Here is a 27,935-nt window from a genome sequence, read left to right on the forward strand (position 1 = left end):
TGAAAATGCATACATCTTCATTACTGGCTGCTATTTTGAAGTGAAAACCATGTGACTCAATGACAGGAATTATTCATAAGTAACATTGTGGTTGCCACATATAGGTGTTTCTTGAATGTGTCCTATATCTAAGGTCCCTGACTATGTTTGTCTTGTTATTTCCTAAGCCTGGGGCCTATAAATGCTCTGCGGCATGAAACCACCATAATTCCATTTATAATCTCTCATTGCCCTGAGAAGTGACTGATCATGACCTCTTTATTTATTTACCCTCTTGTCATGGTCACAAAAATATGTAGTGCTCCCAAAAGCCAGATTCTGATAACTGCTCCTATTAAACTGCCACATACTCTTTTCTTGTACTCCATGTAGAAAATCCAACCTTGATACATGTCAAGAGTCAACAATGTTGCAGCTGTGGACACACATGCACCTGCCAAGGCTTTCTTTGGCATCCACAGAGCATTCTTTTCTAGCCAGTAAAACCGTTTGCAGTGTGTGCTTGGCTGCAGTGTGTGTGTGATGCACATGACAGTTTCTCCAGTTTGCAAATGTGTCCATGGACCCAAAAATATTGGCACTCCCTGCTACATGCTGAGGGAGGGCAGGCCACACCATATCTTTAAAGCACAGGGATTCCCTCAAAAATAAATAAAGGGAACCGTAGTTTGTTAGGAGTGCTGAGTATGTGTAGATCTGTGAGGGGGAAAACCACAGTTCCTAAGGTTCTTTGGTGGAAGCCATGTGCTTTAAATATAAGTTGGATGTTCTTTAAATGTATGGTGTGGATCAGACCACAGAGGAGGAAAAAGGGATGGAGATTAGGGTTGCCAGGTTCCTGGCCTGAGACTGATCCTGTATCTTTAAGAGAAGAGAAAGTCAGCCAAGTGCGGATGTTTTTGCAACCCTGTAATGAGAAAAACCACAAGGTGGAATTCTCCCTTTCCCCTGCACAACTTTGAAAGATACAGAAGACGTCTTGGTTGACAGGCCCAGCCTCCAAGAGGTCTTCTGTATCTTTAAAAGTTGTCCAGGGGCAAGGATGAATTCCACCTTGTGGTTTTTCTCATTACAGGGTCGCAAGAACACCTGCACGTGGCTGACTTTCCCTTCTCCTAAAGATACAGGATCAGTCTCAGGTCAGGAACCTGGCAACCCTAATGGAGATAGATACTGAAGGAGGGAATTCCCACCCCGCTGACAGACCAAGAAGGCTCTGTTGGCCACAGGCCTTTGCAGCTATGCCAGGAGAAGTCCTGGTGTGGCTTCAGAGCCCCTGGCAGCGGCATGGCTACACACACCATTTTATGCAGGGGGTGGGGTAGGGTGGCTATTTAAGCTCTGCTGCACCCTTTCTCATTCTATTTTCCGCCTTGTGCAATGCCAAGCAGGACACCTCTGTCAGGGAGGATCTTGTTGTGGACCTGACATGGTGACCTATGTTGGCAGTAAGCAAGGCGGGAAGGGAGGGGTCATCACAAAGAGGTCATCACAGGAACTTTATGGGTGGTTGAGTGGCAGCAGCATTGTTGACAGGCTCTTCAGAGTTGGAACTGGGAGTATGGAACGGCGGCAGTATTGTTGGTGGGCTCTTGGGGGCCTGCATGGTTTGGAATCATTGCTGGTGGCATATTACCAGCCTGATAGACATTGACTCAGCAACTGGGTGCTGCTCATGAGTCAGCTTAAGTAGGCTCGATCATGCATGCAAACGCTGGCTCTGCCTCAGTCCAGACTGTTGAACTTCCTGCCTCTGGCACTTCTGAACATGGAGCAAAGGTGGTTTCATGTTGACTTCCCCCTAAGATGGAGGGGAGCTGCTAACAGTCAATGTAGGTGAGGGAAACAGTGTAGCACTTGGCTGGGAAATATCTGACATCATGGGCTGCACTTCAGGTGTGGGTGGCGGGTGTGTGTCCAATTGGAGGCAGTCTGACAAACCAGATGATGCTTCCACAGAGAGGTCAGGAACAGAGGGGGCTGAACTGTCAAGGATGGGGGCTGGGGCGCCCTGAGAGTCCACCCTGCTGTCTACCCCCACCCCTGGTTTCCAGTTCAAGTCCTCATCTTCCATGTCACCTTCGTCTAACCCTCATGGCTTGGCTCATGACAGTAGCACAGTGGACAGCCATTTCTGGAAGGTCATTGGGTCTGTAATAGGCCTGGATAGTTCCTAGGTCTGCCTTCGTGGCTGGAAGTTGGTGATTCTGGGTGCTGGCTTTATTGTTGTTGTTGTTGTTATTGTTACTGCAGTTGTTGATACTGTTGTGAGACATGCCTCCTAAGAACGGCAAGGGCAGTCCTAAGGGAAAAGGCAAGGCCCCAAAGCATCCAGCTCAGCACCTACCTCCTTCATCTCAGGAACTGTCATCCTCCAAGGATGAGGGGCCTAATAGGGCTTCAGTGTTAGCCCGTATTGAGTCTCTGGAGAGGTTGAACAGGGAACCTTAGGAGAATACCCGAAAAAGAGCTAAGGTGGTTAGAGATAAACAGGATAAAAGTGGCTTGTCTGATAATGACTGAAAATCTGTTTTGGACTGTTTAGCTGCTTTGGAGCAGTCATCGAGCCAGTTTGCCCCAGTGTGTTCGGCATTTGAGGTGGAGTGGGTGGTGGCAGGGATTCCTGAAGTGGAGGCCATTGCAGTTCATCCTGGTTTTGGTGAGTCTACTCCTCATGTTAATGTGTGGGGATTTCCTGGGGGCCTTGGATAGGTTCCTTGGTTATGCCATGGGGTGCTACTCATGGTGGCCTTATCCGCTGTACTCAGAGACAATACCTGCCATATATGGTGTTTCTCCTTCTTCCCAGCAGCAGCCTATGAGTGATACCTGTTGACAGATTTGCACCCCCGGGGGCTCTCCTGTTACCAGGGCAGCCCATTTTACCACAGATCCATTGTCTTCTGTTTAGGCTGGAGCTGTTCCATTTGGACAGTTAACTGATCCTCTTGGGGCCCATTTGTTGTTGGCAACAAGGGAGTATATTTGGAAGGGATAATACATAAATGTTGTTTCTTTGATGTACCGTGAGCCCGAGCAGAAGGAAAAGGATAATCAGGATGAGAGAAATGAGAAGTTTAAAAAGATAAAGGTTGATGGGACCTGGCGTAATTTGGATGACAGGATTCCTAATCTACATAGGGCTAGTGATTCAGCACCAGCCTATGAGGGTGGCGGCTTTAGTGAAATACTGGACATCATCTTTAGGACCCATACTGAATTCATGGGGTCAGCATGGTTGGCCTATGATGAATCTGTTAGGATGAGGGCGGCAGTTGATGTGAGTTTAAAATGGAACTGGAAGGACCATGAGTTGTGGTTGCAGAACCTGTGCAGGGCAGTAGTGCGGACAGCAGGCATTTGCTGGGTAAGTCTTCCACTATGGTGCCTTCCCATGTGTCTACGGGGCAGGGAGTTCAACCCCACCTGCTCTGTTGGGAGTTCAGTGCTAAGGACTTCTGTAACAGGAAACCATGTAAATTTAGACACAAGTGTTCCTTCTGTGCTGGCTCCCATCCCTTGACTGTTGCTCTAGAGCTTGGAGGTTTAGGAGTATACAGAAAGAAAAAAAGTCCGGAACTGGAGGGCAGCCTTCAGGTAAGGGGACCCACCCAATTAATATTCAGTGATCTTTGGCTTGGCTCTGTCAGTACACCAAGTGGGCTGATGTGGTGTACTTGGGGGAAGGTTTTTGTTATGGTTTCAGGATTCCAGTTGTTGGGGAGCATAAGCCCTACATGTCTGGGAATCTGAAGTCTGTTGTTGGAATGGAACTAGTGGTACAGGAGAAAATAGATAAGGATGTAGGTGAAGGTAGGGTACCAGCTCCCTTTGACTACCCTCCTATGCCCACTTTGAGGGTATCCCTTTTGGGCATTGTTCCTAAGAAAGATCCTGAGCAACATCACCTCATTCATCATCCGCCTTACCCTAGGGGGCAGTCAGTGAATGATTCTATTCCCGAGCATTCATGTTTGGTACATTACACTTCCTTTGACAGCGCAGTTGTTATGGTTCACTGTTTCATCCCGGGCGCTCTCATGGGTGTGACATCAAGTTGGCATTCCACCTCCTGCCCGTCCACCCTTTGGACTTTGATCTGTGGGGGGGTTCTTTTAAGGCTTTGTTTTACATAGATCGAGCTCTGCCCATGGGATGTTCTATTTCGTGTCCAGCTTTTGAATGCTTTAGTACATTCCTTGAGTGGGCTCTCAGGAGGAGGGCTGGCTCTACTGCAATAATGCATTAACTTAATGATTTTCTTTTTGCTGGTCCTGCTGGCTCACAACAGTGTTTTCAGCTTATGTTTTCATTTGGGCAGGTAGCTGCTGAGCTAGGGGTGCCGTTGGCCAAAGAGAAAACTGAGTGCCCTTTGCCTGTGCTTACCTCTACTAGCAATGAAGTTGGGGGAGGTGAAACACAGGGTTGCTAGCATGAGGGGCACCAAGAAGGTTACCCTTAGGGAGCTTCAGGAATTGGTAGGGCATTTAAATGTTGTGTATAGCACTTGGAGGTCATTTCTGCGTAGGATTTATGATCTGATAAAGGGCTTCAGTAAACCTCACTATCAGGTTAGCATTACCCAGGACATGAGGGACGATTTGTTACTCTGGTCACCATTTTTGGATGAATTCAATGGGGTTTCTTTTTGACATTTTTGGAGGTAGACTAGCAAACTCACTCTGATGCCTCTTGGTTTTAGGTTTTGCAGTTATTTTTTGTGATAGCTGATGTGCAGAGGCATGGCCGGTGGCATGGGCTGAGGCTGGCATTACCAGGGATCTGACATTTTTAGAGCTCTTCACCATAGTGGTTGCTGTGCATTTATGGGCAGATGATTTGGCTAACTCTGTGATGCAGTTTTGGTGTGACGTGGTGCATCTTATAAACTCTCTTACTTCTAGGAACACTAGAGTGATGGTTTTGGTGCATACTTTTTGTAACCCAATGCCTTAAATTTAATATTCTTTTTCTTGCTTGCCACATTCCTGCTATGGACAACTGCATGACTGATGCCCTTTCCCACCATCAGATACCATGGTTTTTGGAGTTGGCCCATTTAGCCAGGCTTCAACCGGAGCCAATGCTGGTGGCACTGTGGGAAATTGGCAGTTTGAACCTGAGAAGGCCATAATGTTATTCATTGCCACCAGCACAAGAAACTCCTGCTTAGGATTAGGTAGTGAAATTGGCACTTTTCATCTGAGCAGGGGGTATTTACTCCTCTGGCCTATCCTGGTCGACCAGGTGAATGAATTTTGCATGGTTCTTCAGCAGCAGGGCCTTTATGTGAAGACCATTAGGCATCTTAATGTAGTTACAGCTATTAAACAGTTTTATTTCATGCAGCTGCTGTTAGAGTGTTTTGGGGGGCTTTTTGAAGCATGGCCACTGGATTGGGTTGATGGGAGTTGTAGTTCAAAAAAGTAACTTTTCCAAGCTCTGGGTTTTTGTATTGCTAGAATTCCTCTTCTAATAATGACAGGTCTGGTTGGGCTTTGCAGGTAAGTGATATTATGGACAGTGGCAGGTGTGTTTATTTATTTATTTATTGCACTTGAATACCGCCCCATAGCCGAAGCTCTCTGGGTGGTTTACAGCAATCAAAAACATTAAAACAAATATACAAGTTAAAACACATATTTTAAAAACTATTTAAAACACAATTTTAAAATTTAAAACAATGTAAAAACAATTTAAAACACATGCTAAAATGCCTGGGAGAAGAGGAAAGTCTTGACCTGGTGCCAAAAAGATAAAATATGTTTGGATTCAGCTGAGCAAGTTGAAGCTGACCAGAGGGGCTGAGAGTCTGTCATCATTTTAGGCTCTTTCCTGTAGATTGGCTGTGTCCAGTCCAGTCCTTAGGGTCATTTTTGCCGCTTAGGGGTAAGTTTGGGGGGTTGCTATTTTGTCATCAAGTTTGTCAGCCTTTAACTAAGTTTCAGTCTTGGTCCATGGCCAGACAGGCCTTGTCAAGTTTGGGTTTGGACTCCAGTCAGTTTGGTACACACTCTTTCAGAATTGGTGCAACTTCTATGGCTGCTACCTTGGGCTTTGGGAGCACAGCAATACAGGTGGTGCTGGCAATCAGGTGCTTTCCAGGCTTATGTCATCCAGTCAAGGGCACTCATTAACCATTGTGCTAGTGAGAATATTGCTAATTGTTGTTTCTGTTTTAACAGGTTGGAAGGTGTTGGAGTGAGCCAAGGTACTCATATGTGGCCACAGCATGGTGTTCTTGGCCAAGAGGAGGGTGTTGCAGACCAGACACACAATGTTGAAGGGGAAAACTCTTATCATTCAGGCTTGCCTGGACTTTGAGGCCATAAGTAGATGGTGGCTTGGGACTGTGATTGTTTGCTCTGACATTCTCCCCAGGAAGATTTGGATGGTGGAAATTGTCCCCAGGAGTGTGAAGAAAACTAATAAGAAAGTAAATAGAGAGGTCTGGCTTGCTCTTGCTGATTGGCAGGGTGAGGTAATACACCACCCAGAGGTGAAGTGTGGCAGGGCTGATCTTTATTAGCCAGCCAGAGTTCATATGTCAGACTTGGATAATGTTATGTTTCTGATTGATCTGCAAAGTGTCCTGCAAGAAATTATTCAACATAGGTGGGGAAAGAGGGACTTTGTGAGGCCCTGGGAGGAGATGGAGCAGGAAGGCCTCACTAACCCTCCTGCGGGGTTGGGTCCCAGAGAGGAGGACTGGGCTTGGTCCACCCTCCTTTTCATGTCAGGGTGTCCTCACCCGAGTGGTTAAGAATTCTGTCCTGCACTTTTCTCTGCAGATCATTTTTATACAATCAATCACTTAATTGGCTTTATTTAACTCAGTGTGACGCTTGATTTAGCCATACTTCATCTTGTCTCGCCTCTTCATTTCCCAAATATGTCTGCAAATAGATGAATCAACTAAATATGAATCTGGAAAAATTATTCAGCAACATACTATTTGTCTGTCTAGGCCACTAGATTAAGCACATTGAAATAAAGCACCGGTCAGATATATTTCTGCTGATTGGTTTAACAACTCCCCTGAACTGTAGACACTTCTCTTTCCATTCTTCATATTCATACATGCTCCAGCACTGGCAGGAAACATCCTCCTCATCTTTGCCATATGTACTTCCAGGAAACTCCACACTCACATGTACGTCCTGCTTATCAACTTGACTTTGGTGAATGTATTCTCCATCTCAGTTATAACTCCTAAGTTGCTCTAGACTCCTTGGACCCCACAGAAAAACCATCTCTTTTTATGGATGTATCACTCAAGTGTATTTATTCATATGGCTCTTGGCAACAGAATGTCTACTTCTCACATTATTTATTTATTTATTTATTTATTTCTACCCTGCCTTTTGGCCAAAAGGCCCTCAAGGCGGCTTACAAAAAGCCACAAATATAAAAATACATCAGTACATCAATGGGATACATCAATACATCAAAATACTTTGAAATACATCAATAAAACAATACAATTTACAGTAACCAAAACATAAATAAATGTGGGTGAGAAGAAGGATGGGCACAGGAGAAGTCCAAAGAAATGCATCTTGAGGGAAAGACCTGGAGGAGAGATCCTTTTTCTTTTTTTTCCTTTTTTTTAACATTAATTTTTATTCAAATTTTCAAAAACAAAATAAAACAAAAAGAAAAAGAACAAATTAATAACTAATACAATAAAAACTATTGACTTCCGATTTATCATAGATCAGCTATAAGTCTATAATATATAACAAACCTGTCTCTTAATAGATTATAAAATCACGTTCCTCCAGTGGTTATCTTAATTGGTATCAAATCACATTAACATCATATCATTTTATTCTTTCAACAAAAAGTCAAAGAGAAGCTTCCAATCCTTGAGATATATATCCATCAATTTTTCTCCAAATAGGCATGTCAATTAATCCATCTCTTCAAGTCTACTAAATCCAGTAATTTCAATAGCTCTTCTTCCATTATCCGTGTTGATTCCATCTTCCATCTTCCATCTTTGCGCACCCAATAATCTTGCTGTCGTAGTCATATAATAAGAGTCTGATAGGAATTTCCTTCATCATAAATATTTCCTTGCCATCAATTCCGAACGTATCACTGAGATATTGTTGCAAAGCCTCATCTCTGTTCCTCTTTTTTACAGAATGCACTAGCACATCTCTTGAAAGTTTTTCCATTGTCACAAATCTGGAATTAATTCTGTAAACTTTCTCCATTTCAAGTTCCATCAAATCCTTCCAGTCCAGGAATTTTTTCGAACCGATGATATCTTTATCTCTAATCTCTTCACCAATTCCTTCAGGGACAGCGCTGAGTTCCAAACAGTAATATTTGTCTCCAGGATCCATCACAGCCATAAAATCCAAATCTTTTTCCAAGTCCATATTTAATAAATCTGTTCCAATCTCCAGGGCTTGAACCTTCCCTTTAATTTTTCTTTCATCTCCTTTTATTTGTCCAGTTATATCTTTGGTCCCATCTACCTCCATTCTCATAGAATCCTCTATTTCTGTCAGCTCCTGTCTCATTCTGCCAAATTCAATTTTCATCTCTTGTCTGCTCTGTCTCATCTCTTGTTTGATTAGCTTAATCTCATTCATTATTTTCTGAAACATATCTAGAGAGGAAATCCCTTCCTGTACATCCAGGGTCTCAGCCACCTTCTCGATTGTCATTCTTAAAACCCAAAGAACAAAACACCTTCAATTTCCAATTATAGCCACTATTCCCAAGCAAAGAACAGTTCATTTCTTTTTCCAGTCACAAAAGAGTTAATCTTCCAAACCTGATGACATCAGTCCTCTAGACAGCACAAACTGCCTTATCTCTTATGTGTCCAAAAGTGCAAAACAAATTTAGTTCACAGCATCCAAATAATTAGTGGCATAAAGAATAAGCAGATTCGTTAAAAAGAAGTAGACCAGAAAAAATAGTCCCAGACATATAAAATTCAAATATCAAATAAATCAAATCTTCTCTCTTCAAATCAGATGCCCCTCATCCGTTTATATCTTTATAATGCCCAATTCCATGCCAGCTTTTTGCAATAAAAACAAAGATAGGTTTTTTCAATTTTCTTCCTCCTAGTTCCGAGTGTAGAAGAGAAAGTTATAACTCACCCAGGAATTCTTGTTGCTAATTCCTTGACAAATCTCTTTTGCTATAACGATTTAAGCTAGATAATAATAGACAGAAGAATGCTTGCCTGTTAGAACGTTTTTCTTTGAAGAAAAAAAAAAGTCTCGCTTAATCAGTTTGAGCTTGTTGTAATCCCTAGCTCCGTCCGACGCTTGCTGGCTAGACCTTCATTCATAGATGATCCTGATGAATTCCAGCCCCCAACAAACACCACGGAACTTCTGTGGATAATCTCTACGTTTCTCCCTTGCCTGGGAGAAATTTTTCCCAGTCAAAAAAAACCTTCTGACTGGTTTTAAAAACTGAAAAAGCTTCCTCTGAGACAAGAGCTCGTCTTAGAGGCAAGCACAAGCGGAGCGATCCTCCTGGGAAGTCGAGGAGAGATCCTTTTTCCATGGTGACTGTGACGGTGGGTTAGCGATGCCATGCTACTCAGAGTGGATTTTAGTCCAGCCACCACTAACTGCCCCAACCCAGATTATCAAATGGCATCAGTCTCTTCACTCCAGACGTGCTCCTCGGCGGCTGCTGTGGTGGCTGCTGCGGCTTCCCCTCCAGGTCCTGTGCCTCCTCCTGCCCCAGTGGCAGCAGCGGTGGCTTGGGCGAGCCTGGCGTGGGCCTCGAGGGCCTCGCAGAACTGCTCAAGGCTGATGGCATGCCCCCAGTGGTTCAGGCAAGCCTCCGGCCAGTGCACCAGTGCAGCATGATGCCAAGAGAGGAGCAGCTTGGCTGTGGGAGCCTTGCGCAGGTAGTCCACCTCCTCCTCCTGCAGCCAGGCTTGGCAATGTTGGAAAGGAAAGATGTGTGGCTTTTGACCACAATGTTGCTAACTATCATCCTTTGCGGTACACAAGCATCATGAGGAAGGAAGTGTGTGTTAGTTTTGTCATTGGAGTGTAGGTCATAGGAATGGTCAGTTCTGCAGTTCAGACTTGACTTATGCTGCAACTGTCCTTCAACTCTAACATCATCAGTCATTTCATCTGTGATCTTCCCCCACTTGTAAATCTCTCATGCTCTGACTCCAGCTTGAAAGAGGCTATGCTACTTGTGGAATGTTTGTAATTCTTAGGTTAACTTAGAAATAGAACAACAGAGCAGTTCAGAGTTCAGTTGGGGAACAGAGTTCAGTGCATCCACAGGTGCATTGAAAGCCCTGCAGGCTCATACTGGCTAAGACATAAGGTGGGCACAATTCCATCCTGCTGTGCCAGCTCCATGCTAGACTGGCTGAAGTGCCACAATATCAGAGTTCTTGGAGGGTCTGCAGAGTTTCAGTTCCAATGGATCCAAAGTTGCCAACACGCTATCCCTATCTAAGAGATCAGTGGATCCACAGGTGAATTGCAAGCCCTGCAGGCTCACACTGCCTAAGACATAAGGAGCGGATCATTCCCCACCTGTTAGAGTGGCTGAAGGGTACAAAAATCAGGGAGAGTCTGCAGAGCTTCAGTTCAAGTAAATCGAAAGCTGCCAGCACTCTATCCCTGCAGTAAGAAAACACCCAGTTTCAGAGCTTTCTGCCTGACACAGCCAGTGCAGACACTTCCAGTGGTCGCTGTTTGCTTGCCTAGGCTCCTTTCTGGTGTAGGACAGTGAAGGGACGAACCAGTCATGACCTCCCTCTAGACATCATCATTGGGAGGTTAGGATTATGTTCCAAGTGTTTCAAATCTGTTAACTGTAGGCCTTCATTTTACACATGCAATACAATGCTATCATTACAAAAAACAACTTAGGAAGCCATTTACCAAAATATTATAAACTGCTTAGATGATTTGACAATGAATCAGTAAAAAATGAAAAATAAATACTTTGGCTTCCTCACAGCACAGAGTATTGTTATTTGTTTGACAATTCACAAATTTATTATCATTATTCATACATTAAAATGCATGCATTTATTTATTTCCTCCTAGATAAATATTCCTGCCAATGGAGCTGAGGGTGGCATCTTTGTGGTGTTGTTTAATTATGGTTGCAACAAGTTATGTTTGCATCATCTCAAAATTACGATAACTTGTGCATAGTGTTTTGTTTTGGGGTGCTTTCCAATGTTCTTACTTGACATTTGTTGATTGTTAATCTGCTTTGAAAATGTATAATGAGACTTTAGAACTAGAACAATTAGTAGAGTTCTGATCCAGACAATGTTAAGCACTCTTTAGATTTTTTTTTACTTCAGTGAGAGGATTAATTATGCCTTATATCTGAAAGTTAAATGTGCCAAACGTACTAATGTTGTGATGATACAAATATATATTATACATATTTGCTTCAGGAAGGTAAATATTTTCTTGCATCTCCTTGCCTCTTCACAACTAGAATATATGACAAATAACTAAAGGGTTCCCTCTGAATGTTAATTGGTTGATTATTAAAATAGCTTAAAAATCCTTTACTAAATAGCTGTTGCGTTTTGATAAACCCCTTTTAAAGGAGTTGCAATATCTGGCTTTGCACAGTATTAGAGGCTTTTATGCATTTCTTGTATGCTGCCATCTAAAGTGTTGCTAGACAAACTCACTCAACTGCTTTGACCAGATACCATAGTAGCACGAGGATAGCTTTCGCGAACAACAATTTCCAACTTAATTCAGTTAGATTTCTGAAATCTGATGACCCCAGGTTCTTGCACAAAATGTATTGCCCTATTTTCAAGTGTCCACCTGTACATATTTAAGAAGGTTTTGAACCAGTTCAATTGGATCTGGATGCATACTAGTGGCTGGATAGAGAAGACTGCCTGTATTCAGTATGGGATGTGTCCAATACTCATCCATCTCAGAGCAGACCCATTAAAATTAATGGGAATTACTTACTTTAGGTCCATTGATTTTAATGAGTAGAACTTAGCTGAAGAAAATCCTGTTTTTAAAGGATAGTCAGAAATAGATTTGAAGTCAAGTCATATTTGTTCATTAACCAGATCCTTGAAAAGAATTTGGACTATGGACATCTTCCAAAAATTAGACAAAATATTTCATTAAGCAGCCTATCCTAGTTGATGTTGACATTTACCAAACATTATGAAAATAATGATGAGAAAGGGTTATTTAGTGGTTGGCAGTTCTTGAGATGCAGCAGTGAAAAATCACAACTGGTTAGGGCATGAAGTTTAGTTGACATGTGCCCTTTGTTTTGAAGGGTAGGTTGACTTGATAATGGTTAGCAACAAGATTGAACAGAAAATGACTTTTTTAGTGATCTCATACTGGAAAACTAAAACATTGCAAACTGATGGTTCCTGAAGTTAACATTTGGAAACAAAAATCCTGGTATGTGTAAGAGATGGAAGGAGGAGGTGAAGGGGAAAACTAACCATCTGTCTTGATAACTAAGTTATGACAATGTACTATCTAGGTTGCCAGCATTAGGGATATTGAAAGGAAGAACCAGTCTGCTGCAATGTAGTTTACACTGGCCTGTCTAACCAGCTCTGCAGAACTACAAATATTTCTCTTAGGGATATTCACTTTCACCTGTGCCACTGCTCTAGCTGGTAACATCCTCCTCATCTTTACCATATGTACTTGCAGAAAAGTTCACACTGCCATGTACTTCCTGCTCATCAACTTGTTCTTAGCTAATGTATTTTCCATCTCAGTTACAACTCCACAATTGCTCCAGACTCTTTGGACCCACAAGTGAATCCATTTATATGGACTTTGGGAACAAAGGTTTTTCTTCTCTCATTTATGGCTTTTGACCATTATGCTGCTATCTGCCATCCTTTGCAATTAATGGTAATCATGATGAAGTAAGTGTGTGTTGGCAGAGCCAGTGGAGTGTGGGTTGATGGAATGGGTGATTCTATCATTCACGCTGGACTTATGTTGAAACTTCCCTTTTGCAACTCTACTGTCATCAGTCATTTCTTCGGTGATGTACCCCCAGTTCTAAAGCTCTCATGCTCTGACACCAGCCTGAATGAGACTGTGACTTTCATGGCCAATCTGTTCTTTGAGATCTGTACCTGTGGGTGACGTTAACATCATACTGCTTTAACCTGAGAGACATCTACAGAACTTGGTCCACTGAAGGGAAGAAGAAAGCATTCTCCACATGTTCCTCCCATCTCATTGTAGTTAGCATTTACTTCTCCATCATCTACACATATATTAGGCCAACCTCATACTACTCCATAGACAAAGACAAGTTTGTTTCTCTACTTTATTCAGTGATAACCCCAGTTGTTAATCTACTCATATATTCTGAGAAACAAAGAAGTAAAAGAGGCACTTGACAATTACTGGAAGAGGGAGACCTCTCCAGAGATCTCAAGAGTGAACTGTAAATCCTTCTAGGACAGCATCCTCAAAAATGTGAACAGAAATTAAAAAAAAAGAAATGGTTGGCAGTAGAAAGCTGATTCTTTTTATCTGGTGTGGAGTAAGATGTTACAAATAATATATTTTGTACTTGGGAATCAGTTATGGGACATATGACTTTTTTGGGTAAAAAATGAGTTTATAGCAGGAAAGAGTAGAGAATCTTCTTAACTCTTACTCATTTCCCAAACCTCTATCTACAGTGAAGGGTCAGGGGTGTAAAGAGGTTCGGAGCATCCACATTAAAAGGCAGGCAGGACATTTCAGGCAGGGGATTACCAACCCTGCTTTCATGTCGGTATCTTTGCAGAGGATTCCTATTCAAGTCTTACCATCAGCACAATGCAAACCATATCTACTCAGAATTAACAACAGTATCTACTGTTATGTACTTGACTTCTTACTAATTGCCTCAGAACTCTGACTCACTCTCAACAACAACACCGACCCTCCAACATCCACCTTCCAATTCACCACCCAGATTCAACTGTCATTCTTCCATTTATACTTCCAGCCATTCAAATGCTCAGCCAATCATCCAGCATTCTACTGCTCCTTTTTCACTCCACTTACCATATGTCTTCTATATAACCAGTACTTACCATATTTACAATATAAGCAGGAACATCACATTTCCTCCACCTTAAAATAACAGCAAAGTATTATTCCTGCTCTAGGATTCATACGACACATTAATAATAAAAAACAAGTCTCTTATGGGAAAATGCCTTTTCACACCCACGTCTGGGTCACGTCACTGCAGTCCCAGCCACCTGCCTTGAAAGTCCATCGGCCAATACATTGTCCTTGCCTTTTATGAACTTAAAGTCCACCTGGTATTCTTGTAAAGCCCAGGACCACCTCTGCAACATAGTGTTATTATTTCTTATAGTCTCTAACCATAGCAATGCTTGATGATCCATTGTCATTGCAAATCTTCATCCCCACACGTATGGGCGCAACTTGCTCAGTCCCCACACGACCGCTAGCCACTCCTTTTGGACCAATGAATAAGGAGAAGAGTGTGTTTGTGTGTGTGTGTGTGTGTGTGTGTTGGATGGCCTAACTGTCATGATCCATCCAGTGTTAAACACTTTTATGTTTCTTAGAGTTCAGCAGGGGAGTTAAGAATGTGTCTAAAACAGTGGTGCTTACGCATGAACAGTTGGTTCTCTGAAAATGGAAAGGTAAGTTGGGTATTTGAAAATGCATCCAATGTTGAAATAAGCAGTAGTAAGAATACTTCTCACCTTCTTGGGGATGCCTCAAAGGTCTTTCTCCCAATAGTCCCATTATTTTTTTAAACAGAAAGATTCCAAAAATGCCATGGCTCTATTAAGACAATAAATATCTCGACAACAAGATAGGAACTAGTTGTCATCATTGTTCAGATTAATGATAGTCAATTGGCTTTGGAGGTTTCCAGTTGCTGAAACAGAAAATAATTCAAGGCTATACAAAGAAAGAAAACAGCCAAGAAAAAATAAACAGCAGCAGAGAGGAATGAAGGTAAGATTTTAATTTCATTTTATGTGACCCAGCTCCCACAAGATTCTTACACCTGCAAGAGAAGGCACTTAGCTTTGTGCTAATGAACTAAAACTGAATCTAAATACTGGATTTGAATGATATTTTATTTTACATTGGGGTGGTGGTGGTGAAAGCATGAAGTTCCAAAATCTGTCTCCGCAAAGGTGATATGCAAATTGACACTGGAACTTTTTATAGGCTTTTCATTGATGCTATTTGGAAATCAAAATTGCTTGAATATTTCAGTGATATAATGGAAGTAACTTTTTTTAAAAAAACACCTAAAACTACCTGTTATAGAAGAAATAACAAGGGGTAAGCAGCATCTACCATGTTTATTGAAAGGTGGCATCTTTTCATAAATCTCTAGCATACAAGTTGCAGTTTTGAGGTTTCAGCAACATTTCTTTTTGCTTATAGGATCCTGTTTTCACCTATACAATTTCCCCTGCCAATATATAAAATTTAGTAAGACTGTATAAATGAAACTTCACTTAGCTAAATTTGTTATTTGTTATTATCTTTCTCCTTATTGTTTTTACTTTTTCCCTTATTTTCCCGTCGCTTTCTTTGTGTAAATCAATTGTTTGCCTTTAGGATCATTCTAAGTAAGATATGACAATTACAACATCTCTGTGAAAATGTGGCTATCAGCATTTTTGTTGAAGAATGATATGTTACTTGTTTTTTATCATAGATGCAGTTTGTCTATTTTTCAATATACTCCTCCCCCTTCCCCCTCATATTAACATGGTGCACAAAGTTCTACCATATTTTCAATAACATTTGGTAGAGGTCTTCAGCACTGGGATAGATATGTGTAACATTGGGTTGGAGCCTTGAATGGCCTGCATATTATCTGTTGACCATTCCAAATGTAGTTATGGCAAGTAAGATGGTATATCTCAGTTTTCAATATCAGTACGAAACCACAGCTGCTCCTCACCATCAACATACCATGTCATGGAATGCATGGAATGAGAAGGCTAAGGTCTAAGTATAAGTTTCTTTCTCCTCATCTTAAAATCACTTGTGTATCCCACAATGCCTCTCTAGATGGTCAGGGGAGCTCTGGAACAATGTGGGATGAGATACAGGGTGCTGCTAGACTGGAGTGGATAGGAAACATTACTTCCATGAGCTTCCTTGTGTTGATTTCTTGGAATCCAAGCTTGACTTTGTGTGATTCCCCCCTCTGCTAGCATTTCTTCTCACAGCATTCAGTAGGATCCCTGACCCTCCTGGGATGCAGGTGTCTGTAGAGGTCAGAACAATAAAGTTCTGTTCCATGAAGTTCCTTAAATTAACCTGTTTTAGGATCCAAGCCATAAAGTCTTGGTTGTCAGAAGAGGCAGTGATGGACTTCCGGGAAGGGTGACTTCGCTTGTTCCTGCTTTTGGGACGGGCTCCCGCCTCAAAAGAAGCTTATTCAGATATAAATCAGTCAGAACATTTTTTTTTTGACTGATGAAATTTCTCCCGGGCAGGGAGAAACGTAGAGATCAACCTCAAAAGCCTGTTTTTGTTGGGAGGACTGGATTTCATTAATTTATGAGATAAGGTCCAGCCAACAATGCCGGACGGACTTTCGAACAAGCTCTATCTGCTTAAGCGATACGTTTATCTTTTCTTTAAAGAGAGAATGGACTAACAGGCAAGCACCCTTCTTTCTATTATTTTTTTTACTTGGTTTAAATTGTTGCAGCAAAAAGAGATTTGTCAAATGAATCAGCTTTAAAGAACTTCTGGGTGAGCTATAACTCTTCTCTGTTATCCACGAAATTAACAGCTTATCTCTGTTTCTGTCGCAAAAAGCTGTCCTGGAAGTGCATTCTAAAGATATACACAGAAGAGGGATTTCTATTCCTGATTTCTATTCCAAGGAATATTATATTGTCTGGGACTATTCTCTTTTTGGTCTATTTTATTTTGACGAATCTGCTTCTTCACGACGCCACTAACTGTTTTGATGCTGGGAACTACATTTGTTTTGCATTCTTGAACATAGAGAGATAAGGCAGGTTGCTCTGTTTATACTGTGATGTCATCAAGCCTGGAATATTAACCCAATTGTTACTGAAATAAGAAGTGGTTTTTCTTTATTTTTGTTTTGCTTTGTTTTCGTGGTTTTAAAAATGGCAATCAAGAAAGTGGCTGAGAATCTGGAAGTAACTATGTTTCAGAAAATAATGGATGAGATTGAGATAACGAAACAAACCCTGCGACAGGGTAGTAAGGAGCTGAAAATTGAACTGAGCAAAATGACGCAGGAGTTTAAAGAAATAGGGGATCCTGTGAGAGAGGAGAATGAGATCAGAGATGAGAAAAGAAAAAATAAAGGGAAGATACAAGCCCTGGAGATTGGAACAAATGTGGAATTGGAAAAAGATCTGGAGTTTATGGATTTTAGAAATAAAATCTACTGTTTGGAATTTAACGTTATCTCTGAAGAAATTAATGAAGATATTAGAGATAAAGTTATCAATGGCTTGGATAATCTTCTGGACTGGAATGATGTGATGGAGCTTGATATAGAGAAAATCTATGGAATTAACTGCAGCCATGTGACAATGGAAAAACTCTTAAGAGATGAGCCAGTGCATTTTGTAAAAAAGAAGAACACAGATATGACTTTACAACAGTATTTCAGCAACTTATTCAGAATGGATGGCAAGAAAATATTTGGGATAGAGGAAATTCCCATCAGACTCTTATTATATGACTATGGCTACAACAGCAAGATTATTATGGAATACTGATAATGGAAGATTGGACACTGAAATTACTGGACTTAACAGGACTATTGAAGATGGAAGATGGAACTAATAGGGATAATGGAATAATGGCTATTGAAATTATTGGACCTAACAGATTCTGATGAGATGGATTAATCGAAATGTTTATTTGGACTATGGTTATGACAATAAGATTATTATAATTATTAACGAGATGGATTAATTGACATGTTTATTTGGAGAAAAATTGATAGATATATTTCTTAAAGAATTGAAACCTCTCTTTGACTTTTTGTGGAAAGAATAAAGTAATGTTTATGAGATTTGATGATTAATTAAGATAACTACTGGAGGAAAGTGATTTTATAATATGATTTAAGAGACAGGATTGTTATATATTGTAGACCTATAACTGATTTGATATGTGACAAATGGGAAGTCAACATTTTATTTTTTTTTGTTTAATCATTTTTGTTTTGTTTTGTTTTTTGTCTTTGAATGTTTTATGATTTTGTTTTCTATGTTTTATGAAAATTTGAATAAAAATTATTGTAAAAAAAAAGAAAAAAAGAAAAGAAGAGGCAGTGATGGTAGATGACCACACATAGCATTCATCTTTCTACTTTGGCTGTATGGTATATAGTTTCTAAGATGGTGAACAGAGAATCTATCTATCTATCATCTATCATCTATCTATCTATCTAAAGAGAGTCACTTTTTAGTTCTGTGATAACATTATCCCTCATTCATCTGGAATTTATTATGCATTATAATTATTATGCAAAATTTGTTATGCAGGATTTCTATAACTCTAAATCAAGAGATCTCTATCCAGTTTACATTATTATTTTAAAGTGAGAGAACATTCAAAATCTCACACCTGCAGCCTGAAGTAATGCTGTCCACTGCACTACCTCTGGGTTCTATGTTATCCACTGAAGGCAGCACCAGCAATAGTACACAGCTAACACAAGTAATGTCTGGAGATGTTGTCTCTCCAGGGCATTAGTTACAGGCACACACCTTTTCTCCACCAAAGGCCCCAGGGTCTATCTACCACCTGGAGTTCAGGGGCATGCTAAAAGCACATCTCAAGTGTAAAGGTTACAAGATTACTGGGATGCCACCCATTGTTCACATCCTTCCTTCGGCTAAAAATGCAGCCAGGCAGGCCACCACTGGTGGTCCCCCTAGTACCTCAATATATCACAAGGCACTTTCCCATGCTCCAGACACGTTCATTCCAGTGTTGGCTAAAGACTCAGTGAGAGTGCTTGATCCCTGTGGATTGGGGAAGAGCAGGTCCAACATGATACTCCACTAGCATGGTTCAGGGATTGCTTAATAAATGCTGTGTGTGTATGGAGGAGGGGAGAGAGCAGAGCCTGTTTCATTTTACTAAAATAGTCTCAATGTTGTGGTAGACACTATACACACTTTTTAAAGAAATGAAATCCTTGGGCTGAATGCAGACTTAACATAGTTGTTGTAATGGTTGAAATGAATAGACTATTGCTGAAGCATCTCCTGGTAAGTTTGAGCATTTTCTAGGGTGCAGATTGAAATGCTGCTACGAACGCTCACAAAACTTAATATTAGACCAAATAATCCATAGCAAAGCTGTGCTAGCAAGGGAACTGCTGTACTCCGAAATAGTCTCAGGGCCAGTGTGTGATGCCATCAACCCCAATCAAGGCCTGACTGTTCTGTTCCCCCCTCTACCAATTAAGTTAAGAACGGCCAGTGTGCAGAGGTGGTGGTGTCCCCACCACACTGTACAGCCCTGCCAACGGGGGTGTGGGACTTGATTGTACTCTTGAGTTTTTTAAAAAACAAAACAGTATTAACCATTCTGTTAACTCTTCTTTATTTGTTTGTTTGTTTATTGCATTTGTATACTGCCCCATAGCCAAAGCTCTCTGGGCGGTTTACAACAATTAAAAACATTAAGGACAAATATACAAATTTAAAACACATTTTTAAAAAGCAATTTAAAAGCATGATCCTTTCGTAAATGCTAACCTCATGAATGTAGCCCATAGTGATGACCTCTTCCTTACACAAGAAGTATATCATTGCAAGAGATTTATATTCAGTTTCTCCATCTAAACTCTTCACACTTGTATTAATCACTTTATTTGGATGCAAAAATTCCTAGAATCATGTTCACAGCTACACAGAAAAACAAAACAAAATAAAACATTTATTTATTTATTATTTGATTTATATCCCACCCTTCCTCCCGGCAGGAGCTTAGGGCGGCAAGCATGGTGACTTGGTAGTGTTTAGTATTAACTATTATTATTCAGCAGCTTGTTGACTGCAGAGACCCAGTGGAATCAAAGTGCCCATTCAGATTTAGAGCAAATGAACTCCCAAGAACAGATATTATTTGGACCCTTACCATTGACCATGTGAGCCTGAGCTGATGGGACAAGATCTAGAGGGCCACAGGTACCTACCCTTGAGTTAAATGAATGAATGTGGAAATTAGAAGTAATGCAATTAGGGATGTGCTATTGCAAACATGGGCCAGTATTTAACCATTACTAGTCCCTGGAATCTCTCCATTAATGTTTGTTTTCTTTGAATTGTTTTCAGCAAGCTAGAATATACTTTGTGACTGTAATATGCAGAAGAAAAAGGATTTAGAAAGAATGTGTTATGTTATGCTACTTTATCTAATAATAATAATAATAATAATAATAATAATAATAATAATAATAATAATAGTGTTGGTTCTACTACTGGGAGGAAGGGTGGGATATCAATCAAATAAATATGCTTTAGAAGGGACAAGTTACAAAAAAGAATTTCATTGGAACAGCAGAACAGGTTTAAACATTATTGAAATTGGAAAAGTTAATATCAGAATGTTATAAATAAGTTGCTAGAAGTTGTAGCATAAATTTTAATTTAAGAAAGAATTGGACTGTGTGAATTATAATTAGATGATTTAGTAACGTAACTACATAGTGTTTCTTTTCATTTGTTTTGTTTAAATTACTCTTAGATTATATAAATTTAAATTTGTTTTGTTATCCACCCTTTTGTATTTCATGTGAGGATGTTGTTGCTGTTATTATCTATATCATTAATAGAACTTTTAAAAAAACTGGTTTAACCAAAAAGCATGGTGAAATGAACCTGTTTGAAATGAAAAGCATGGTGAAATAAACAGAGAAATGATGTAAGATACCACTTCAAACAATGTAATCCTATGCACATTTTCTTTGAAACAAGTCCCACCACGTTCAATGAAGCTCACTCCATAGCAACCTAAAGAGAACAACTGATTATGCATGATGAATTAGCCTTTAAATATTTATATCCATATACATATTCAGAGGATCCTTCACCTGATCAGCTTTCCCTGAGTAGATTGATATATGTGCCTGTACAAAGCCTATTTGTTAACTTGTTTTAAATCATACCACATTACATTTTCAGTCAGATACAGTGAATTAACAATTTCATAGAGAAGCACTCTGAACGCAGAGAATTTCCATACTGGGGAAATCATCAGTATGTCTCAACAAATGCTCACATTTACTTAACATGATGTAAACCAGGTTGAACATTAGATCATTCAATGAGACCATTTGTGGTATTCATCCTCATTAAGTAATGGGAAATGTAAGAAAAGATTGATCATGATGCTCTTTTGACAGGCCCTGGGACACTGCTTAAATGGGAACCCCAGTGTGTCTTTTCTTGGGGAAAACAGGCCAGACTGTGTTGGGCATGTTTGATGTCAATGGGATTTATTTCTAATTAACTGTGAATGGAATTGTATCTCAGTGTCAACATTTTCTGAGATGTCAGACTGGTTTCCCATAATCTTGCAAATGACTGGGGAAGTCAAACAGATACCAATTTCCACCATTTAGCACAGAAACAGAGAAAGGGTGGGAAGAAAAGAGAGTGAGTGAAAATGAAAGGTACGGATTATGTATAAATTATGATAATTAATTCAACTTATTAATTCAATTTATTTGTTTAGGACACCGGCATCAGAGATACTGAAATAAAGAACCAGTCTGTTACTATGGAGTTTACACTGGTCGGTCTAACTACCTCTACAGAATTACAGACACTTCTCTTTGGGGTATTTGCATTCATCTATGCTACTGCTTTAGCTAGTAACCTCCTCCTCATCTTTATCATATGTACTTGCAGAAAACTCCACACTCCCATGTACTTCCTGCTCATCAATTTGTCCTTAGTGAATGTGTTTTCCATCTCAGTTACAACTCCAAAATTGCTCCAGACTCTTTGGACCCACAGAAACACAATCTCTTTTTATGGCTGCTTTGCACAATTGTTTCTATTCGTATGGTGTTTGTCAACAGAGCTTTTTCTCCTCTCATTTATGGGTTTTGACCGTTATGCTGCTATCTGCCATCCTTTGCAGTACACAGTCATCATGAAGAAGGAAGTGTGTGTTGGCATAGCTAGTGGAGTGTGGCTTGCTGGGATGGTCAATTCTGCTGTAAATGTTGGACTTATGCTGAAGCTTTCCTTCTGCAACTCTAACGTAGTCAACCATTTCTTCTGTGATTTACCCCCACTTTTAAAGCTTTCATGCTCTGACACCAGCCTGAATGAGATGATGGCCTTTGTGGCAGATGTAATAATTGGGGTTAGTAGCTGTGGGTTAACGCTAACATCTTACTGCTTTATCCTGAGAGCTATCTTCAGGATCCGTTCCACTGAAGGGAAGAAGAAAGCTTTCTCCACATGTTCCTCCCATTTCATTGTAGTCAGTTTTTACTTCTCTACAGTCATTTACACGTATACAGGTATAAGGCCCAGCTCAGACTACTCCCTAGACAAAGACAAATTTCTTTCTCTCCTTTATACAGTGGTACCCCCAGTTGTTAATCCACTCATATATTCTCTGAGAAACAAAGAAGTAAAAGAGGCACTCAAGGCAATTACTAGAAGAGGCAGGCTGCTCCAGAGACCTCAAGCTTAATCTGCAAAGATCTATAACATCACTGATGTTAGTGGGAGGTGTTGAACAGTGGCTGTCATTCATCATTGTAGTTAGCATTTACTTCTTCTCCATCATCTACGCATATATCAGGCCAACCTCAGACTACTCCATAGACAAAGACAAGTTTGTTTCTCTACTTTATTCAGTGATAACCCCAGTTGTTAATCCACTCATATATTCTCTGAGAAACAAAGAAGTAAAAGAGGCACTTGACAATTACTGGAAGAGGGAGATCTCTCCAGAGATCTCAAGAGTAAGCTGTAAATCCTTCTAAGACAGCATCCTCAAAAATGTGAATTGAAATGAAAAAAGAAATGGTTGGCAGTAGAAAGCTGATTCTTTTTAGCTGGTGTGGAGTAATGTTACAGATAATATAATTTGTACTTGAGAATCAGTTATGGGACATAACTAACCTTTTTGGGTGCAGACCACACCTACTTGATTGGGGTAAGTGCCACTGAACCCAGGGGTACTACTACTAAAGAGACAGGTATAGGATTGCAGAAGAGACAGGTGTAGATTTGCAGAAGAGACAGGTATAGGATTGCAGTATTCCAGCATATAAGCAATATTAAAATGCATTATAGGTGATCTGGATATATATGTGTTGTGTTCACATTTAAAGCACATGACTTACCATAAAGAAACCTGGGAACTCTAATTTCTTAAGAGTGCTGGGAACTGTAGTTCTGTGAGGAATAAACTACACTTCCCAGGATTCATGGGGAGGGAAATGTGTTTTAAATGTATGGTGTGTCTGTAGCCTCAGGGTTAAAATCACCATTCAACCATAAAGCTCTCTGTGTGGCCTTCAGCCAGTCATTGTCTCTCCGGCTAAACTACATTGCAGGGTTGTTGAGATGATAATATGGGGAAAAGGAGACCAATGAATGCTACCTTCAGTTCTGAGGAGGAAAGGTGGAATGGATATAAATGGCATGCTAATAAATAAGGTATAACCAAAAGGGGAAAAAGTATCTATGCAGAGCTCTCTGTTTGTATTTAACAAGATGATTCCAAAATGGTGACTTCAAACAAATATAAATGCTTCATTGCTAATCGGCCGCATGATACATGGAATATCTGCTGCTTTTCCAAAATGCCAAGACAAAAAGAAAGTGGGTCTACCACCAGCAGAATAGAAATCACTGTAATGTTAAGGAAATCCAGTCAACATTTTATGTGTTCCAGTTCACCAGAGCGTAGAGCAGATCCAGTCCAGGTTTTATAAAATCCTTAGGAGACTAGGGTCTGAGGTATTTGAAGAGATAAGAATTATGCTGGGCTTTCTTCATACCTCATGTGTGTTCCTTCCAGCTTGTTCTAAATAAAATAGTTTAGATTAGAAGGAGCCAGCATGGGTTTGTCAAGAAAAAATCCTGTCAAACTAATCTCATCTCTTTTTTTGATTGGGTCACTAGCTTAGTAGATGGTGGAAATGGTGTAGATGTCATCCATCTAGATTTCAGCAAGGCGTTTGACAAAGTCCCCCACGACCTTTTGATTAGCAAACTAGTCAAATGCGGACTACATGGAAATACTGTCAGGTGGATTCACAACTGGTTGGAAAACCGTACTGAAAGAGTGGTCGTCGGTGGCTCTGCTTCGGACTGGAAGGAGGTCTCGAGTGAAGTGCCACAGGGTTCTGTCCTGGGGCTGATACTCTTCAACATTTTTATCAATGACTTAGATGATGGGGTGGAGGGAAGCCTTACGAAGTTTGCGGATGATACGAAACTGGGAGGGATAGCTAACACAATAGAAGACAGGAATAAAATCCAAAGGGACCTGGACAGACTAGAAAATTGGGCTGAAATTAATAAAATGACATTCAATAAAGACAAATGCAAGATTCTGCATTTAGGCCACAAAAACAAAATGCACGGGTACAGGATGGGAAATACCTGGCTTAGCAGTAGTGCGTGTGAGAAGGACCTCGGACTTGTAGTGGATCGCAAGTTGAACATGACCCAGCAGTGTGGTGCTGCGGCAAAAAAGGCAAATGCGGTTTTGGGCTTCATAAACAGAGCTATAGTTGTTGGCGTGTGCGGTAATTTGTGTGTCCAGCGCGTTATTACTGAAGAGCAAGACGTCCAGAAATCCACACTCAAAGAACTTGGTTAAGAGTCTTTTACTTCAGACATTAAGCCATACAGCTTACAAAACGGTTTTGCTTTCCCTGCACAGAGCTGCTTTCTCCACAGAACACAAAACACTCACAGAAACAGCTTTCTCCACAGAAACAGATTCCCCCAACCAGACAGATTCTCACACAGAGACTATATCTCTGTCGGTTGCCTTGACAGCAGGTGCTGGCCTTGACAGGCCGTGCCAAGGCTCTCTGCAAGGCCTTGCAAGCAGCTTAACCCCTGCTTTGCACTTTCTTGCTTCCAGGCTTGATGGAAACAGAGACAGTCCTGCCTAAGGGTCAACAATAGTTTCCAGGTCAAGGGAAGTAATAGTCCCACTATATTCTGCATTGGTCAGGCCTCATCTGGAATACTGCGTTCAGTTCTGGGCGCCTCATTTTAAGAAAGATATAGACAAGTTAGAGCGGGCTCAGAAGAGGGCGACAAGGATGATAGCCAGTATGGAGAACAAGTCTTATGAGGAAAGGTTGAAGGAACTTGGCATGTTCAGTCTGGTGAAGAGAAGGCTGAGGGGTGACATGATTGCACTCTTTAAGTACCTGAAGGGCTGTCACATAGAGGAGGGTACAGATTTGTTCTCTGCTGCCCCGGAGGGTAGGACTAGGTCTACTGGTTTTAAGTTGCAGGAGCATAGATTCAGATTGGACATTAGAAGGAACTTCTTGACAGTAAGGGCAGTTCGGCAATGGAACCGACTGCCTAGGGAGGTGGTGGGATCCCCTTCGCTGGATGTCTTCAAGCAGAGGCTGGACAGCTATCTGCGGGAGATGCTCTAGCTGTGGATTTCCTGCTGTGAGCAGGGGGTTGGACTCGATGGCCTACAAGGCCCCTTCCAACTCTATGATTCTATGATTCTAGTTTGGTCACCATCTTTTTGTGTAACGAGCAAATCTCCCAGTCACCACAATATTTATTTATTCATTTATTTATATGCCAAGGAGGGGCTTAGATGTTAAGCGTTGTGTACAGGTAGGTTCATATCGGGAAAGGCATTCCATCAGGTATTGTGTTCCCAAGCCATGTAAGGCTTTATAGGTTAAAACCAGCACCTTGAATCGAGCTCGGAAACATACAGGAAGCCTATGCAAGCAGGTATTGTTCTGCATTCAGTCTCCCAACCATCAGAACTGGCAACAACAATCAGTACACTTACACTATAAATACCCAGGAAAAAAATCAAGTTGTAAGCACACACACAGCCCTTCTCCAATTGTACTTTGTTATTTTATTTCCGTTTCAGAGGTTTAGCTTTTAAATGACCATTTCCATCATGCATTTGTATCAACAAGTTGCCAGTCTCGCAGCATCTATTTCTGGGCCAAACAAATAACAAGAATACATGTCTAAGCATATTTTGGAAGAAAGTCTCTTCCTTTCCCTCTCCAAATAATTATCCTCTTAATTCTATCTGTTTCATTTTTTTAATGAGTGTGAACTGGCAAACACGGTTTTAAAAATTATTAAGTCCTCCCAATTACTCTGTGTGTATATATATATATACACATGTGCAGTGGTATATTCACACAAAAGGGCAGGAAAGGAAAAAAATAAGCAAACTGTAGGTGTGGCCTTAAAGGAAACACCTCTGTATGTTTCTAATAAGTCTCCAAGGTTAGTGGGTAACCATGTCAGCAAACCTAGGGCTCAGTCACATGGCAGCTGAACTTCACAGTAAAGATGCAGCTTTTGCCATCACAATAAATTTGCAAAGTTCACACTTCCTACCTTCAAATCCACTGTTTTCCTTTAACAAGTAGGTGTTCCTCTGGAAAGGTTTAGTATTGATGTTTCATTGTGGCCCCGCTCCCAATTTTACATGCTTACTTCCTCTGGAGTACCAATATTTTTAATGGAGAAGGGGAGGTTTTTTTTGTCAGTTTCATTCTTTCTTGTCAATTGCACACTTCTACTAGCTGAAGCCAGGAGAGTATGCGGTTGAAATTGATATGAAACTGTATGAAACTGAATAGAGGGGAGAGTAAGTGAAATGCAGGTTTTGCAGGCAGCAGAGAGAGGGGGAGCTGGTGATGGGGCATGAGAGCCCGCCCACTAAAAAAAAAATCAAGGCAAAGCACCTACGCAGAGGAGAGCAGTGAACTTGAGACCATTTTTCCTTTCCTTTTTGCATTAAAATTGGATTGGTTTGATATGGGAAAACTGTGTGATACCTGCTGATTGCCTGCAACATTATGTGAACCATGCAAATTAAACGGGGATGCATGTAGCACCAATCTCACAGTAAGTTGCCATGTGAACCAGCCCCTACTCATTTTATATACTCTGGTTACATTACCATCATGAGGGAGGAGTAACCTATGCAACTAGGGCTAAGGAGACAGCAGTTCTAAAATAAGGATTTTAGTATTTCTTCCTGGAGACAAATGGGAAAGGCCTTCTAGCCGTAGCAGTACTTCGGGACTGGGAATGGCTGAGTGGTGCTGAACACTGATTGGACAGCAGAAAAGGAGATTAACAAAAATATCTGTAAACCTTTCTCTGTGTTAGAAGGAAGGAATATTAGTGTGTGACAGGAAAGAGTGTGGCTATGTGATTTTAGGAAAAAATTTTTTTTAAAAAAAACACACTTTATATTACACTTAGTAAAGGCCAGTTAGCCCAAGTGGACCAGTCTCTACCAGACATAAGAGGGTTTAGTGGTACTTGAGCAATGGGGAAATCTTAGGCCTGGGACCAAATATGGCAATCCAGTTCTTCCTGTCCAGCCGTCAAAACTGTTCCCACATCACACAGGCCACAGACCTCACCAACACTGCTCCATGCTATCCTTGAGGGGTTTTTTTGTTTTTTGTTTTGCCTGACTGAAATATAGCCTTGGATGGTGTTGATAGTGTGTCTTGCTTGCCTGGATAAGAACATAACATAAGAATAATCATGCTGGATCAGGCCAGTGGTCTATCTAATCCAGCATCCTGTTCTCACAGGAGCCAACCAGATGCCATGGGATGCCCACAAGCAAGATCTGAGTGTAAGATCACTCTCCCCTCCTGAGGCCTCCTACAACTGGTTTTCATAAGCATACTGCCTC

The 27,935-nt window shown here is 40.8% G+C and overlaps 1 protein-coding gene across 1 annotated transcript; it reads left to right on the top strand.

Moving 5' to 3' along the window:
* Positions 1–3,019: 3,019 nt before the first annotated feature.
* Positions 3,020–22,718, top strand: LOC133367897 (olfactory receptor 13G1-like). The gene is made up of 2 exons (XM_061591984.1): positions 3,020–3,367; positions 21,744–22,718. Exons 1-2 carry the CDS (start codon positions 3,020–3,022, stop codon positions 22,716–22,718), a joined length of 1,323 nt encoding a protein of 440 aa, XP_061447968.1.
* The last annotated feature ends 5,217 nt before the right edge of the window (positions 22,719–27,935 follow it).

This window comes from Rhineura floridana, chromosome 11 (assembly GCF_030035675.1).
Source record: "Rhineura floridana isolate rRhiFlo1 chromosome 11, rRhiFlo1.hap2, whole genome shotgun sequence".
Taxonomy (NCBI): Eukaryota; Metazoa; Chordata; class Lepidosauria; order Squamata; family Rhineuridae; genus Rhineura; species Rhineura floridana.